General features: G+C 36.4%; 1 protein-coding gene across 1 annotated transcript in view; it reads right to left on the bottom strand.

Annotated features, from left to right (window-relative positions):
* The window catches only part of POU6F2 (POU class 6 homeobox 2), a 309,582-nt gene extending 293,019 nt beyond the window's left edge, over positions 1-16,563 (bottom strand). Inside the window, exons 1-2 of the mRNA XM_084621387.1 lie at positions 16,481-16,563; positions 15,629-15,800 (exon numbers count right to left, since the gene is read on the bottom strand). Coding sequence (XP_084477513.1) covers positions 15,629-15,794 — 166 coding nt within the window. The 5' untranslated portion in view covers positions 15,795-15,800; positions 16,481-16,563. The remainder of the gene's footprint in view (positions 1-15,628; positions 15,801-16,480) is intronic.
* Positions 16,564-17,142: the final 579 nt, after the last annotated feature.

Raw genomic sequence — 17,142 nt, forward strand, 5'->3', positions numbered from 1 at the left:
AATTTTTTAGGTCCCAATTCTTTTTCCACTGACTCAGTAACAAAACTCTTCTAAATTCAATGCTGCAGGATCCGACCCTTAATGAACACATATAGGGGACAACTTAACCAGAAATAATACAAATGGAAAGGCTGTTTCAAAAAATGGTACATGAGCCTCAGAAAAGATCCCCAGTTGACAAAGGTCACGAAGAAATGGGACTGAACTGTCCAGAACTGGATGAAAGGATCTACAAATAAATCCTGTCCAGTTGGAAACTAAATTTCTACTTGAGAAATACAAACTTTTTATATAGCTCAGCTTTGCATTGGTTTGCTATAGTGTTGACCCAGCACTACTACATCCTTGGGTCATATTTTCCCTTCAGACTTTACACAAAATTCCTTTACACTGTGACAATAAGAGTCCTGTGCAGAGAATATCAAGGGTTCTTCCAGGAGAGGCTAACCCAGAGGTTTTCAACCTGTGGGGCATTCTCCCCCTATGGAGACATAGAGAACATTTGGGGTGGGGAGCGGCGATGTCTGGTGGCTCGTGCAAGCCCCCATGGGGGTGAGGAGGGAGCACCCTTTCCTCCCCCAACTCACCTCAGTGGGCCACTCAGCCAGTGGGTCAGTGTCAACACCCACTGTGGACATGTCGATTTCTGCTCCCAGCAACCTTCGCACCCAGCACTGGCTCCGCCTTCAGACACCATCACACACACCTTCCCGCACCCTGAAAACCCAAGGGGAGAGGGACAGGTACTGGCTCTGCCCTAGCAATGCAGCCTGGCTGTAAGGTAGAACCAGCCTGCTGCTGAGGAAGACATGGCTGTGCCATTGGTAAGTATCTGTGTATATGAAACTTACAGGTGTAGGTAATTTAATTAAAGTTGTGTCAAGGTCTCTGTTAGATTTATGAGTAGACTAACAAGCATACTTTTGCATGTGTCTATTTTTGTCTGTGTTCAAGGGGTGCAACCAAAAATTGTAACACAAAAGGGGAGGGTTGGGGGCTCTGCTAAAAGAAGTTTAAAAACTGCTGTGCTAGTCTGTCTGTGGAATAGAGCTAAATCTCAGATCAGCAAAATGAAACAGTTGGACAGAGAGTACCCTTAACATTAAACCAGCTACAGAGAAATCACACCAAGAATAATTTACTAGAGAGAAAGTGAGTTACGTAGATGGGTAAACCCATACATAAGGAAAGTGGGAAGGCCTCTCCAATGGCTATCTGCACTTTTGTATACACAAGACATAATAGATTGATATAACGAACATGCCTGTATATAAACTGATGTTTTACAACAACTAGACAATATAGGCATAAGGAAATAATATATTTATTATATACATATATAAATAGGATAGTATATTCCTTTGAAAAGTCACTCTGTATTACAGCATAAGTACTGTACCATTTCAGGTGGAAGTAGGTAATGTAACTTGCCAACAAATTAGTAGTGATTACTACTAACGGCTGCTATGTTTGTGTGGGGTATCTCTTCCCTCAAATTCTCAAGAAAAATAGAAACAAAAACCAAAAAATTAATGAACTGTAACAGATGTGACTAACCAAATATAGTGTAATATTGTACGTTTACAGAGCAAACAGTCAAACATTTAGGGTATGTCCATACTACTATTAAAAACTCGTGGGTGACCCATATCAGTTGACTTGGGCTCACGGGGCTCAGGCTACGGAGCTGTTTAATTGTGGTGTAGACATTTGGGCTTGGGCTGGAACTAGGACCCTTCTCCTTATGGGGTTACAGAGCCAGGGCTCCAGCCTGAGCCTGAACATCTACATCACAGTTAAACAGCCCCCTACCATGAGTCCCATGAGCCTGAGTCAGCTGACATAGGTGTTAAATTGCCTTATAGACAGACCTTTCGGGGGCAGATCTTCAACTAGTGTAAGTTATCATAGCTCCTTTGATTTCAATGGAGCTATGAAAACTTACACCAGCTGAGGATCCGATCCATAGCAGTGATAATATAAATCTTCACTTCGCCTCAGTTCTGCACAGTGATATGCGAGTGAAGGCATACAGGTGCAGAGAGTTGCCAAAGGAAGTGGGACTCGATGAGACTATCTGTATGCAGGATCAGAGCCTTTACATGTGTTTAAAATTGTATCATCTGTATTCAACTATCATATAAATTACTATTGTATTGCACAAAAAAGTGTGTCTAAACATGTTTTGAAAGGTCTCCCTTTATAAGTATTGTGCATATGCCATACAGGACTTACATCTGCAGTCCTTACTTAAGCAAAACTCCTTTTGACTTCTATAGTGAAATCTTGGCTCCTCTGAACTCCTGTGGATTTCAATGGGGCCAGAATACAAGCCCTACACTTGTGCAATATCTAAACAACTGGTAATTTTTTTCCTGTATAAATGCTTCTTTTACAGCAATGACAATAATCAGGTTTGGTTGTATTTTAAATCTATTTTTAACCATGACCTTTTAAAAAAAGAAAGCTAACAGTTTAAAATGTTTTTTGCTGAGTATTCAAATGTGAGTTTATTTTGTGCAAACTCATTTTGCACTTTTTAAAAAAAAACACTTTTTTAATGCTGCAAAAGTGTACTGCTAAATAAACTGACAAAACATCTTGGAAACTAACATAAACGTGCAATTTTAATGCCTCCTAATCAAACAAAATCAATAGAAGATTTTTGTACTTGTGCATGACCTTCTTCAAATTATCCCTCCATTTTGGCTGAATCAGAATGAGCGAAGGCTATTTGATAAAAAACACTAAGTGTGTGAAATGAGGGGCCCTCATCGCTTTTGCCAGACTCCTCTTGACAGAATGATGATAGAAGCATCGCATCCCTGGGAGAGTAAATGCAAACTGACAAGAGATGAGCCTTTAGATGTTGAATATAATCTTGAATTGTGCTTGAAGTGTCTTATTATCTTGTCTTTTGATGTCTGAAGGGGTGGCTCATTGTTAGAAAAAGGAAAACCCTTGCACATCTTTGCCATCTTTAAAAATTGTTTGGCCTTTAACAACTGCTTTTCCAACTAATGTCCATTTCTCCTGACAATAAATATGGCAGGTCGTCAGCAAGTGACAAACAATTTACTTTACATGCTAGGCTTTTATGGGTTTTGAGACCTCATGTGGAAGCATATTTTAAAAAGCACTTGGAAATTAGCACCATTACAAATGTTAAGATGCCTGAGATTTTTAGTGTATATATTGCCACATTGCTATTCATTACTTTTATTTCCTACAGTTTCTGTTTTCAGGTCTTGCCTTCACTAGCTTCAGATTGCTGCTAAAGTTCTTTATTTATCATTGACTAAAATAGTCAATAAAATATAAAGAAGAACAAGCAATTTTCTTCCACCCTAAAAAAAGCACGATTATGGATACAGTACCTGGGTAATGCATACAAATATATTTATTAATCATAACAAATCAATATCAGTAGTAGTATGGTACAGTTTACCTGGACATTCCAGATCCTTACATCACTATTTTTTGTTCCTCCACCCAGCTTGATGTTCTTAAACTTAGAAGTTTAACGACAAATCAGATCAATATGATTCTTTAGCAACTAATCACAGGCATGCTAATTTTTCCTGTCACAGAACCAGTTTTGCGAAAGCAGTCAAGTTCTTTTTTTCAGGTGAATCCATAAGAATTCTAAATGGATCATAAACTGTTACAGGGTTCAGGTTATTGTATCATTATAAAACCATATTGATACACTACAGATGACAAGACATGCAACTCTTGTGCTAGCCCATTACAACCATCAGAATACCATCCGAAATATCAGATATACACTAAACAAAACAGTCAGCGGTAAACTTAGGAAAACTAAACAGTTTTTATCAGTCTTAGCCTGTTTTGAACTGAATCAGCAGCTTTGAAAAGTCCTACAATATGAACCAAAGATTTTCATAAAAAGAAGTGAAGGAGAAAAGGTTGCGGTAGGTTACAAAAACTTTTTTTTCCAACTGTTAAATTCTGCTCCTGTTGAAGCCAGTGGAATTTTGTCACTGACTTCACTAGCAGTTGGATTAAGTCTAAAAACAGGGGGAAAATCCTCAACTGGTGTAAACTGTGACTTCAGTAGAATGATGACAATTTACACCAGCTGAGAATCTGTCCCACAGGCTGTGATCCTGAAAGGGGAAAAGCACTGCCCAAGAGACATGAACCGTCCTCAGCTCACATGAAACGACTAGAGCCTGAGAGCACTCAGCTCCAAAATCCAACACCTCAGATGTGCAGGGACTTGTGGAGGAATGCTGCAAGCCTTACTCGTGTGATAAATAAGACTGCTCAGACAAGGAAAGGGTTTGCTGCATCTGGCCCTTCTCTTTTATTCTTTATCTCATTAAACCAAAGACACAGCAAAGAGCTAGTAGTACCAACTGATTGAAAATGTTTGATTTTTTTCCGGTCAGTGATTGTTTTGAGAAGGTTGTTCAGTGTTCTGTATCCAAGGAGCTAAAATAGGAAAAGTCTGAAAGTGATGCATCAAACCCTACAAAACAGAGCAACTCAAGAATTTCCTTCTTACTTGTCATGCAAAAAAGATTGAAATGACTCATGTGGATGTGTTCCATGATTAAATGTATATACTGTGCGTATATGTGTACTAAACAGATCAAATAAATGGGACTAGAAAAAATAACAAAAGATGAAATATTTCCATTTTCAAGATTTTTCCAGTTGTAAATTTTATTCTTCCTTTGGAGAAATGTGTGGTTTGCAGTCCCCAATATTATGAGAAAGGAGGAGAAATATCAAACCTGAGATGGGACATTTTCTCATTTTCACCTCGATCACTGTTCATTTGGCAATGAAGTTTTGCTTCCAAAATACTTATCCTGAAGTCTTTAATTATTTTTAAAAGCTTAGTTATTAAAATCAGATATATCTGTTCTCCCCATACCACAAACTCTATTATGTTATAAACAAGTTTTCTCTTTTGCCAATGATAATATCATTTCTGACATTATATATAATTTCCGCCACACAATGGGCCAGATCCTGTTCCCATTCAAGTCAATGGATGTTTTGCAATTGTGCATTATTGCAGGCAGGACCAGATTACCTCATTAATAATACCTACACAAGAGACCAGAATATCGCTGTTACAATGTACTGACTATATAAAACACATTTCATTATAGATTTTAACATGCATAAATTCTAGCCTATTTGGTTAAAAAAAACCAAAAGGTTCAAAAATGTATAAACATATATCCCTAGGCTTGGAAAGATTAGATTTTTACTGGTAAACATCAATGTCATGATGCACACACAAACCAAAGTTATTTTCATTTATCATTGAAATATACAGATAAACAAAGTAAGAAAAATGCTGCCGGAGAACTTCTTAGAGTTTGATTTAAGGCTATTTACCGTGTATCTTTTGACCTCTGATGTTTACAATTTGTGTTTTCAACTGTTATAAAGCTTTAATCTTTTGACTCTCAATGACATTTTATAATTGTCTGATCCACCTCCTAATTTCCCACGACTGTGAAAATTTAAATCGATTAAAAATAAAAAATATTTAACACCAAATATCGATATCGTCTGCCAAAATTATAAAAATAAATAGATGTCTGTGTACAGCACATTAACACTGGCTAAATATGAGCCTAAGCTGGCATACATTTACTCACATGAGCAAATCCTACTGAAGTTAATGTAACTACCTGCGTATGTAATGACTGTTCTTGTGTTAGCTTGCAGGATCTGGCTTCCTATGTTTACTCAAATTCTTGAGCAAACATTGTCTCTCTATATAAAATATATGTATAAATACCTATTACTTGCAAAATAAAAAATAAAAACTGTCCAGAGAGGTATTTACTCAAGAGGTTAGAATGAATTTGAATGACCTCTCTTCCTCTGTGGTAAACACTACGCAATATCTAGAGATAATTATAAAAACTTAATGCTAGTATATTACAAAAATGCCTCAAGACATATTTACGATGAAGCAGTTCCAGTTTCTCAACTGAATAATGTGAGTTTCATATGCTCCTCGGAATATATGAAAAATTATAGTACTTTTCAGCAACAGGCAAAATCCACTGAAATCACTGAGGTTAGACAGGATGAGAGAGGGGGAAGAATTTGGCCTATGTATGGTCATATGCATGCCACATTCTTTATTATATATGTATGCATATAAACATGCATCTACTCCCACACACAAAATAAGGAAGGAGAGACAGATAGGAGAGACAAGAAAGAGGGGGATGAAGTGGAAAGGGAAAGAGAGGGGTTTTTGCTTTGTTTTTACAGGATTCAGTCAGCCTCAACTTTGCATTTATTGGCTGTTGGCACCTTTGCCACAGTCTTAATGTGCCAGATCCTTCTTCCAGTATAGGCAAGCGGAACTTTCCCATTGTCTTCAATTGGAGCGGGATTGACTCACTGTTAGTAAAGTTTTAGTTAGTATCTTAAAAACCATGTAAGATATTCAAAAGGTGGGTCCATCTGAGATATACTGAATGTAGTGAGAAAGGTAAATTACTTAAATAGCACTATTAATAATAGCCATCTGAACTGAAGCATTAGAGTATTTTTAAAAAGAATGAGGAGTACTTGTGGCACCTTAGAGACTAACAAACTTATTTGAGCATAAGCTTTTGTGGGATAAAGCCCACTTCATCAGATGCATGCAGTGGAAAATACAGTTGGAAGATAGATATATACAGAGAAAATGAAAAAAGGGAGGTTGCCATACCAACACTAATGAGAGTAATCGATTAAGGTGGGCAATTATCAGCAGGAGAAAAAAAATTTTTTGTAGTGATAATCAGGATGGCCCATTTCAAACAGTTGACAAGAAGGTGTGAGGAACAGTAGGGGGAAAATTAGCATGGGGAAATAGTTTTTAGTTTGTGTAATGACTCATCCACTCCCAGTCTTTATTTAAGCCTAATTTAATGGTGTCCAGTTTGCAAATTAATTCGAGTTCTGCAGTTTCTCGTTGGAGTCTGTTTTTGAAGGTTTTTTGTTGAAGAATTGCGACTTTTAGGTCTGTAATTGAGTGACCAAAGAGACTGAAGTGTCTCCGACTGGTTTTTGAATGTTATAATTCTTGACCTCTGATTTGTGTCCATTTATTCTTTTGCGTAAAGACTGTCCGGTTTGGCCAATGTACATGGCAGAGGGGCATTGCTGGCACATGATGGCATATATCACATTGGTAGATGTGCAGGTGAACGAGCCTCTGATAGTGTGGCTGATGTGATTAGGTCCTATGATGGTGTCCCTTGAATAGGTATGTGGACAGAATTGGCAACAGGCTTTGTTGCAAGGATACGTTTCTGGGTTAGTGTTTTTGTTGTGTGGTGTGTGGTTGCTGGTGAGTATTTGTTAGGGTATTTTTAAAGTTACTATTGAAATAACTATAAATTCCACTACTTAATACAATTTTGTTGAACTATTTCCTCCTATATTCTTTAAAAATAAAAACTTTTTCCACCTTCAGCTATAACACTAGATACCTGTGATAATTAATATTGGTTTATTAATTAATATTGATTTTTAATTTCTTGTTTGCCATGCACAACATTTCAACCATCACTGTGTTTTATACTACATTGTATTTTAAAAATCGTGTTTAAATGATATTCTGGTGACAGTAACTAATCATTTTGTTTCTATTACATTAAAGAGAAATTTATTTTCTTGGTGTGGCTTTCAGGGGATTATTCTTTCTACTGTAGCATTTTTCTTGTTACAGTTATAAACTGTTCAGGATCTAAAATGATAGTTTGCCTTTCAGAGAGTAAAGGACATCTGATAAAAAAAATTCTTCCCTCTACAAATTCAAAAACAAAAACGGAAATTCATCCCACATTTAAGAATAGACAAGTGGTAGCTTAATGTTAAATAAACATGTTCAGAGGGTTGTATCTTGATTAGGTGGATTCCTATATCCTTGGAATACTTACAAAGCAAACCCAATTTCAACCTCTCTGAGAAGGGCAAGCTTTCTTTAGCCAGACTGGATACAGTACTATTCTTCTCTAGATGACCTCCGTTTTCAAACTAAAAGGGCTTAGTCCTGCTTCTGATAGCGTCAAAACAGTTTCACTGTTTCATATTGTTATTGAGTCTGACTTTTATACAGCAAAAGAGAGAAAATAGGAATTTACATTAACAATTATATATCCATTTTCACTCAGCTTTCCTTTTTTTGGAAGGCATATCCCTGTTGAAAACCACAAATTAATAGTGAATGAAATAATTTTTTAATTCTCATTTGCTCTTTACTCACTGCTAATTTTATGATTTAGCTTTTATTTTTCATGTACTTTTGTCATTTATGCTATTGATCTCTTTAGAAATTATTTCTGGAGCCAAAGTACAGTATAACAACTGAGCCTGAAAAAATATATAGAGGCAAAAAAAGAGACAATTTTCCCTACCCTCTGACCCCCACAAAAGAGGGGGGGAAGTCACAGGGAAAAAAGCTTAGCTAAAAAAAAAAATTAAAAGAAAGAAGAGCCCACAAGTGTGTCTGGAAAGAACAAAACCTAGGCAGAGAACACAACAAGAAAAATCCAGGCTACACAGGATATTAAAGAGAAAAAGGATCCACAGGAGAGTGGCAACTGTTACTATGAGCTTCCTACAGCTTTCTCTGCCTTTGGATATTTTAAATTTTTTTTATTAACCTGACACCAGGAAACTTTATGCAGCTTGCCCCCTATCAGGTTGCCAGTTTGGTATAAACATTTTGCTATCTTTTTCTTTAGCATAGGAAAATCAAGAGGGGTGTTAAGTGGTGCTATATGTACGTTTGGGCAAACATGACTTCTCCTCTGGCTGGATTGCTCATTCCCATGGAGGACTTGAATAATCATAAGAAGTCCAACAGAAAAATCAAATTCTCTTTCCTTTCCTTCATCATGCCTGCTTCCTTTTTAATGTCTGAATGTCTGATGTATTATTAATCTCAAAACATAAACCGGCAAGGTTCTCAATCAAAGGAAATACCAGTTCTCTCACAAATTATCTGTTTACTGTCTAGTAACAACCAAATTCCCTTTGAAACAGCCCGCCTCTTAAGTCACTTTTTAAAGGAACAAATTTGTTTGGTATTAATTTTTTTCAAAAAGCCAAAGAGGGTTAAAAAAAATCAACTAATTAAGAATGAAGCATTTCAAGAAATGAAGTCATTCAAGCTACAATCTATGGTTAAAGTTTATACACCCTTTACTCCTTTCCCCCAGTAATTAATTACACGGTGTACATAAACACATTATAATTATGTGACCCTCGATTCACAAACACAGATGACACATACAAACCTCAGCTCACAAAAGTTTAAACAGCACAGTATTATTTACTCCACTAGGATTATAAGCATGTCCTTTTAAAAATTTAATTACTCTTTTTCTCTCAAAAATGATGTGACGGACAGACATATCCAACGAGCAATAAGGGGATGATCTGTATCCATAAATCAAGGGAATTAATGATTAAGGCTGAAATATTTGTTATTAATGAGCCCAATCCTGCTTCTATTGGACCTAAGGAGAAGCGGATCAGGCCGTATCACATCAAAATCTGCTTTTTTTTTAGCATTAAGTACAGTTGTGTGTACACTCCCTGCTTGAGCTTCTTGAAATACCAAGGATGAGTTAAGGATGGATTTTCATCATTTCCTCCTCCTCAGGGTTTTAATAGCCGTCATATCTTCTTTAGGGTTTAATGGGCATACTGTGTTCATATGTGCAACCCCCCATGGACATCAGTGGGCACACCACCACAAATCAAGGGAGTATAGTAACCTGAGTCAGAACATTAACATTATTTAAAGATAAAATTAATCCACCATAAATCTATTATTTTTAAAAATTAAAAGTCCATGACTGCTTTTAAAACATGTCTAAAGAACGGTCTATATATGTACTTGTCCAATATATTCTTTAAAACTAATCTAGTCTGTCCCTTCAATTCAGTTTCAAGCCATTATTTTTAGAAATGTTCATTATTTGATCAAAAAATCATATTAAGGCATGTTTTAGAGAGCAGATTTTTGACCCGATGTTATTGACCAATCCTGCAAACCATTAACTTTTCTCATGTATATGGTTCCATTAACATCACTGGGACTCCTTGTGTTAATAAAGATGGCCACACACACACACACACGTTTGCAGGATTGGGCCCATATACTTTAATAATTGCATGAATATTTGACACAATGCCTTATGACAAAAAGCATCAATCCACACTGTAAATATGCTGAGTAAAATTATATTAATTGAGGAGAAACCTACATATGCAGAGTAAACAATTTTCTGACCTATGAGAACAGAAATTTTCACTTAAGAAAACATACATTATACTTTTTTTGGCACTCTTAACACATCAGATTTGTCAAATGGATCTTCCTGAAACTGGCAAAAAAAAAAAAAAAAAAGTCCTTCTGGACGGAAACCTTGGTAGGCCAAGGTTCTGTGTGCAGGTGTATCTTCTGATCAAGTTTTAAATCCCCTTTATAAATAGGGGTTCCAATAGAAGTATCGAGATGGACTCTTACATATAATGATTCAAAGGGTGATGTTAGAGTGAAGGTTGCAATTTATCTACCGGCTAGGTACCATATTAATGACTCTAATGTGAGCTTCCTCACAATGACCTCTGCTCTGACCTGCAGAGGCCACTGTCTCAAGGAGTGAAAGACAATTTAGACTTTCATCCTTTGTATCTGAAATGACTCTTGTGCCATAAATTCTAATCAGGCCAACCTGGATGACAATTTAAAAAATAAATCACATAATGAATGTTTTTCTGCAAAAAAGAGGCTCTGAGAAGAGAGATATACTGTGGATTTTCTAGCAATTTAGCAAAGCAAAATTACTGTTCTAACTTCTATCCTGCTTCACAACACCACTGTCACACACAAGCACACTTAGAAGTAAAAATGTAGAAAATTCTAAATTCTGCATAACTATACTGTAAAGGAAACCAAAATGTCAAAACTGATTTTCAGTATTTAAAAATGGGAAATTAATACACACACACACACACACACACACACACACACACACATTATTTATATATATAAGCAAAGCAAGCCTGAGATTTAACTTGAACAGAATGAAGTGTTGCCAGTAGGAGAAATGTTGGCAATCCATCCTGCAATGCTGCAAAATTAAATATGCAACATTTATGCTAAATGAGCATGAGGCTTGATCTTGCATTCCATGCAAAATCTCTAATTTCACAGAAAGTTTAAGGTGTGTAAAAACACATGAGCAGGCCCAAAATGATTACATTTTTATATTTGAGTAAGTGATCTTAATATGGTGTAAATGTATCTTCATCATCAGCAACTGAGTTACCCCAGGAATGAATCTGGTCCATTAAGGGCTTGATCCAACTCCATGACAGCCAATGGTAATCTCTCCAAGGACTTCAATGGAATTTGGATTAGGCTCTATGTTAGAGGAAGTCCATGAAGTGACTACCAATGGCTTTCAGAGAGTTGAATCAAGCCTTACATATTATTTTTATGTTCAGTACATATTGCTTCCATGTCTCCTCTCTATACCAAATTATTGAAACTGTATAATGCTAATAATTAAGTTTTTATTCCCCATTATCAGGCTTTTATCAGATGGATTTAAACATTTTACAATAAGTCATCAAGATACTGAATGAACACCTTGCAGGATTTAAATAATTTCGAATCTAATCCTCTAGTACTTATTCAGTCCTTACTAAGGTAAAATTCCTATCAACATCAATGGGAGCTTCCTCTAGGTATGACTCTAGGATTTGGCCCTGTATCATTAATTTGCAGCACAGTGCAACATAATCTACTTGATTTAAGAACAGCACTCTACCAAGTCAATGACTTACTAAACATTCTGTGCTTCTATTTGGCTCTTAACATAAAGGAGTCATGATTGAAATAGTAGATAACTCTTCTCCAATATTTACAAGAATAAATAATATGCCACTTAATATCATACACAATTACCTGATCTCATGTTACTCAACGCAATCTGGATTTATATCTCATAAGTATACTGTAGCTTTTATAACTCTGCAAGTTAAGCAAAATGTTACCTCTGATGTAATATGTTACAGAACACTAAAATCCTTTTCTGACATTTTGCACTTGCAGCAGCATCTCTTATCTTGTTTTCCCACTGTTGCTTAGCATGATTCAAACATTTAAAGTTTTGCATATAAGTATTCTCTAAAGATGTCAAAAGTCCATAGACACGTAAGTCTATGAGGCCTAGTTTAGGTAAGACACACAATATCGAAAGATCACAGAACAGACTTTTATTTCTAAAAACAAACAAAAAAGCAACGGCATTAGAAATAACGGGTTTGATCACGACTTTAAGGGGATACTCAAAGACAAAGGGCCATATCCTCAGCCTCTATAAATTAGCTGGTACACCAGTTAAAGACCTGGTTCAGAGTTTCAGACTGGAATTGCTTAAGATTTGTGGGAAAGCTGCCTCTAGTCGGACTTGTGTTCCTGGTATCTGAAAAGCTGATGCCTTCACCTCCTCTGCCACTGGTGGCGAAATAAACATTTAGGAGACAGGATTAGGCCAAAAATTCACTGTGCATCCTTCACATGCCAAAAATGAGTATAGTCAATCTTAATCCTGTATCTCCACCACTTGAAACTGAAGGTGCTGCTGGAGAAGAGTCTTTTCTAACACTAGTTGCTCTATTCTCTAGCAAAACAAGATATGAATATCTGTTGCTCCATTACTCTGAGATGCTATAAAAAAAGAGAGGGAGAGAGCACAATAAAGAGACAGAGAGTGAACGAGCGAGAGAGAGAGCGAGCATGTGTGTGCAGGCCAGAGGTATCTCATCCCCATTATTCCATCCCTAGATACTGTTGAAAATGGGGTGTGCATTTTCTGAAACATTCTTGAAGGATAAAGGTACTTATAATAACAACAACAACAACAAACATGTCTGTCAAAAGAAAATTAGGTACCAAGTAGACACATTCATACCTGATGCTGAGGAAAACACTATTTGTGCCTGATCTATTCAAACTGTTATAAAATCAGTTAATCTATACGAAAATATGACCCAGGAAATGCTGCTAAGTTTAGCAAGACATGGGAAGATCAAATGCTGGTCATTCGAAGTAAGATAGTATACACAATTATTCCAAAATTTGAAGAAGACAATCTGTGTAACTTTCATCTATGGGCTAGTCTCCTCCCCTCACTTGTTACCAAGTATTTGGCAAATGTCCCCACAATGTGTACCAAATGCCAGATAAGAAACTCAGGGAATGTTAATCTTGTTTCATACGAAAGAAAATTATCAGAGAAATAATGCCAGTTTTTGCATCAATTTATGCACATCATAGACATGTAGAATACAAGAGACTGCAGAGTAAGGCCCAAAGTGTGCATTCCTAACATGCCATTCAAATTTCTAAACAGAGAAGCTGCTCTAGAATACCGCTATATTTTGTGTGTCATATTTTTCAAAGAAAGCAATTAAACACTGAATTACTTAACAAACTGTGTTACATCCGCTGAATACCTCCCAAGTGTCTTTGTCTTAAATAAGTTATCCAGTTTCATCCTGCCGAATAGTCCCATTGTCCTGTCTTTTACAATGTCCTGTCCCAAAGCTACAACAATTCATTGGTAAAGGTTACTGCTTAAAGGGAATACCTAGATAAATGCTACACAGTTCACTTTGAGGTAGTTAAAAACTATTTACTTCTGCTATGATTTACTTCGGTGATACCTTGTTAGAAGTATGAAAGCAGAGTAGCAGACACCTTAAACTCACAAATAAGTACTCATGCACAGTATGTTCACTTGAATCTTTTTCATTATGGTTTGCAGCTAAGCAAAATTAACAATTTACAATCCAAAAGGAAAAAAGATTACGGTACCTTATTTTTACCCTACACAGCAAATATAAGGAAACTACTTAGGTGCTCTACAGTGGTATTTAAACATGCAAAAATGACGACAACCCAGGGACATCCCACCCTTTATTATAAAACTTGCCTAATCTAAAACATATAACATAACCAAATAAAACCAGACTGTAAAGACATATTGGTAGTCTCAGGTTAAGTACAGATTTTCAGGATGTTGTCATATTTTACATTGATATTTTGAGATATATATTAATCTCTTGCCACCTAAACACCTGATCAAATAAAATACATGAACATCATTGAAGATATTTAGATCACCACACACAAGTATTAGCCCTCTGAATTTTAGACATCACAATTCTTCTCTTAATGAAATGGACTAAAATGATTCTTATATCGAATTTGAACATTCAAATTGCTAATGGAAATTCTGTTTTCCATGGAAACAAAAAATTATTGGGGAGGGGGGTTGCTTAAAACGGTGTGGCTACATTCCATAGTGGTCACTACTGTATTCTAGAAATTAAATCTTCACATTTTATTTCACCCTCTAATTAAGTTACTTAATAAAACATTCTGTACAATATGTGTCACTTCTAATAATATGAAAGGACACCTTTTAAAAAGAAAATTGCATGTATTTTTTGTAAAGATCATTTTGCAGTTTTTCTTAGTAGGTCTAGGGTATAGACACCACATTGCTACAGATTCCGTACAGATCATGAAATCAAAACTTGAATCTCAAAAAATGGGATCGCTCTCTCTCAAAACTGCATTCCCTTGTAAACAAGATCTTTTCCTCTTAAAGTTCCAGCTCTGAGAATTTGTAAAATGTAAGAATGCACCCCATTCCATCTAAGATTTTTATAAAGTCACAAATGGATATAATTAAAAGAAACTCTTTCAGGAGCAATTGCTCTAAAACCAAAATGTCACTATGTACCATGTAGTGCTGCTCCAGCACAGACATCTATCAACATCTATCACTCAAGCATGTGCCTCAACTACTCCGCTCCCTTTTCTGATTAGAGATCACACTTGCTTCAGTTGGCTTACAGGGTGTCATCTGTGTGAATGACAGATGTCTATTCTGGAATGTCACTCTCACTGCTCTTGTTTTGGATATGAAACAACTACACCTGAAAGGCTGTGTTTTCGTTTGCCATAAGATGCTGTGTAAAAATGTATTTTCTCCCTCTATCTCCTTTGGAAGCAATATTTTAGTTCTAATTTCAACTGTAAAAATATTATACCTGAAAGCAATCCCCATTGCACCCTTTGTTTACTTAATACACAATGTTTTCTATGGACATTTTTCAGTTCTCTTCTCTCCTAGCTTTCATTTTACTAGATATAATGACACTTTAGTTTACTTCATCCTCAGAAGGGACTGTGAGAAACTGAAATGCTGGAGTCAATAGTTAGGCAATAAATGTTAATAAAAGATGACAACAAAGCAGGATCACTTATTTGTGTTTATATTTGAGATCATTAAACAAGAGAAAATATGCAATGCCTACAACTTGCATGGAATAAGTTCACTGTTGACAAAAGTTTTCAGGACATGATGCTGTCATTCTGTTACCCAGTTGAAAGTCAGAGCATATGGCTGTACACCTGCAAACTCCAAGCTACTCCCTGGTATTACAAGAAAATTAAGCAAACAAAATAAGGAGGGGGGGGGGGAGATTGCTCTTCCGGACAACATGGTAACACTGAAATGAAATACCTAGACAGACTTACCGAAGAGCTTGCTGGGAGTGTCCTCACTGTCATTTGATTCCACAGGCACAAGCAAGGGCTCATTCAGCTCGTTGTCTGAAGTAGCTGCCTTGTCCTCACCTCTCAACTCTGCATTCATTTCACTCCGCAGTGACAGCAAGGGCTTACTGACTTGTCCAGCTATCATTGGATCCTAGGATGGGGGGGAAAAAAGAATGAGGGGGGGAAAAGTGGCAGCTTTGGTGTGCGTATAGTCTCTCCCACTCCCCCCTCTCTCGCTCTCTCTCTCTCTCTCACACACACACACACACTCTCTCTCTTATCTCTTGCTGCTCCTGCTGTTATTGCTGGCTGCAGTCAAGTGAAGAGCTATTACAGATCCAATGAGTTTTCCATTACTCCCCACCCTATTAAAGCTCAACTAGCATGTGAGAGATTCAGGATGCTTTGGAGAAAAACTTCTATGAAAGCAACATAAGCAACACAGCTTTAATTGTGGGATGTGGGTTTTCTGTGTGTATGTTTTTACACCTCCCTCTTTCCTTAACGTGGAAAGAAAATAAAATTGCTGCAAGTGTGCTCCAACAACACAGAAGAGTAGCACCTTGTGTATGCTCCAGAGGCATTTAAAAAAGCATCCTCACTTGAATAGCATTAACCAAATCATACACAACAATGTTCATCATTCAAATGTTTTAGTGAAAATACAAAGCAACAAATAACCATTTTATCATATACACTCAATACAGATATATTTGTTCTAACTATTCTTGCTTTTGGGATACTGTGCTCCAAAAGCCCATAAACACATTTTAAAAAAGCAATCTATACAGATATAAATTTTTAAAAGAGAAAATCAGTGAAGATACTTACACACAGTGTTTGCAATTATTCTTGTATTTGGGACATTATACTCCCATAAAATATTATATATATATTAGTTAAATTGGTTCTTGATGATTTGGATCTGTTTTATCTTCAGCTCATTCAGAGGGCATTTTGGGGTCAGATATTATTTCCAAGTACACTCTATTATTCCATTTGCAAACTAAGATGTATAATATCGTTACAGCTCAGAAACCAGACTCAAAAGCAAAAAAAGAAAAGAAACAAGTGACCTTGTTGGGCTATCTGGCAGCTATTTATTGCAAAGTTCATGCCTAAATGGTTCTTATGCAGAGAACAGGTGACCAGCGTGCAAGTAGGTTGGTTAGCATGTTCCCTATGTCCCATCATCACATTGGTCGATGTTTGCCTATGGGTTTTTTTAATGTATTCATGTCTGAAAAGTGAATTTGATATGACACATGATAATCTATGAAAATGTTAATCAATACAAATAGTTTAAGCTGTCATCAAATGCACTTCTTTAGTCAATACTCATATCGCTGAAAACAATGTCACTGTCACCAGGGCTTAATTTGCACAGCACTTAAATATTGGACTCTGTGCATCAATGCACTCCTCTTCAAATACTGTAGGTAAACACATTTTCTCCCTATTTAAGGCTGAAGCACTCAGCACGCATTTAGCTG

Source organism: Lepidochelys olivacea (genome assembly GCF_965140295.1).
Source record: "Lepidochelys olivacea isolate rLepOli2 genome assembly, chromosome: 2".
Classification (NCBI taxonomy): Eukaryota; Metazoa; Chordata; order Testudines; family Cheloniidae; genus Lepidochelys; species Lepidochelys olivacea.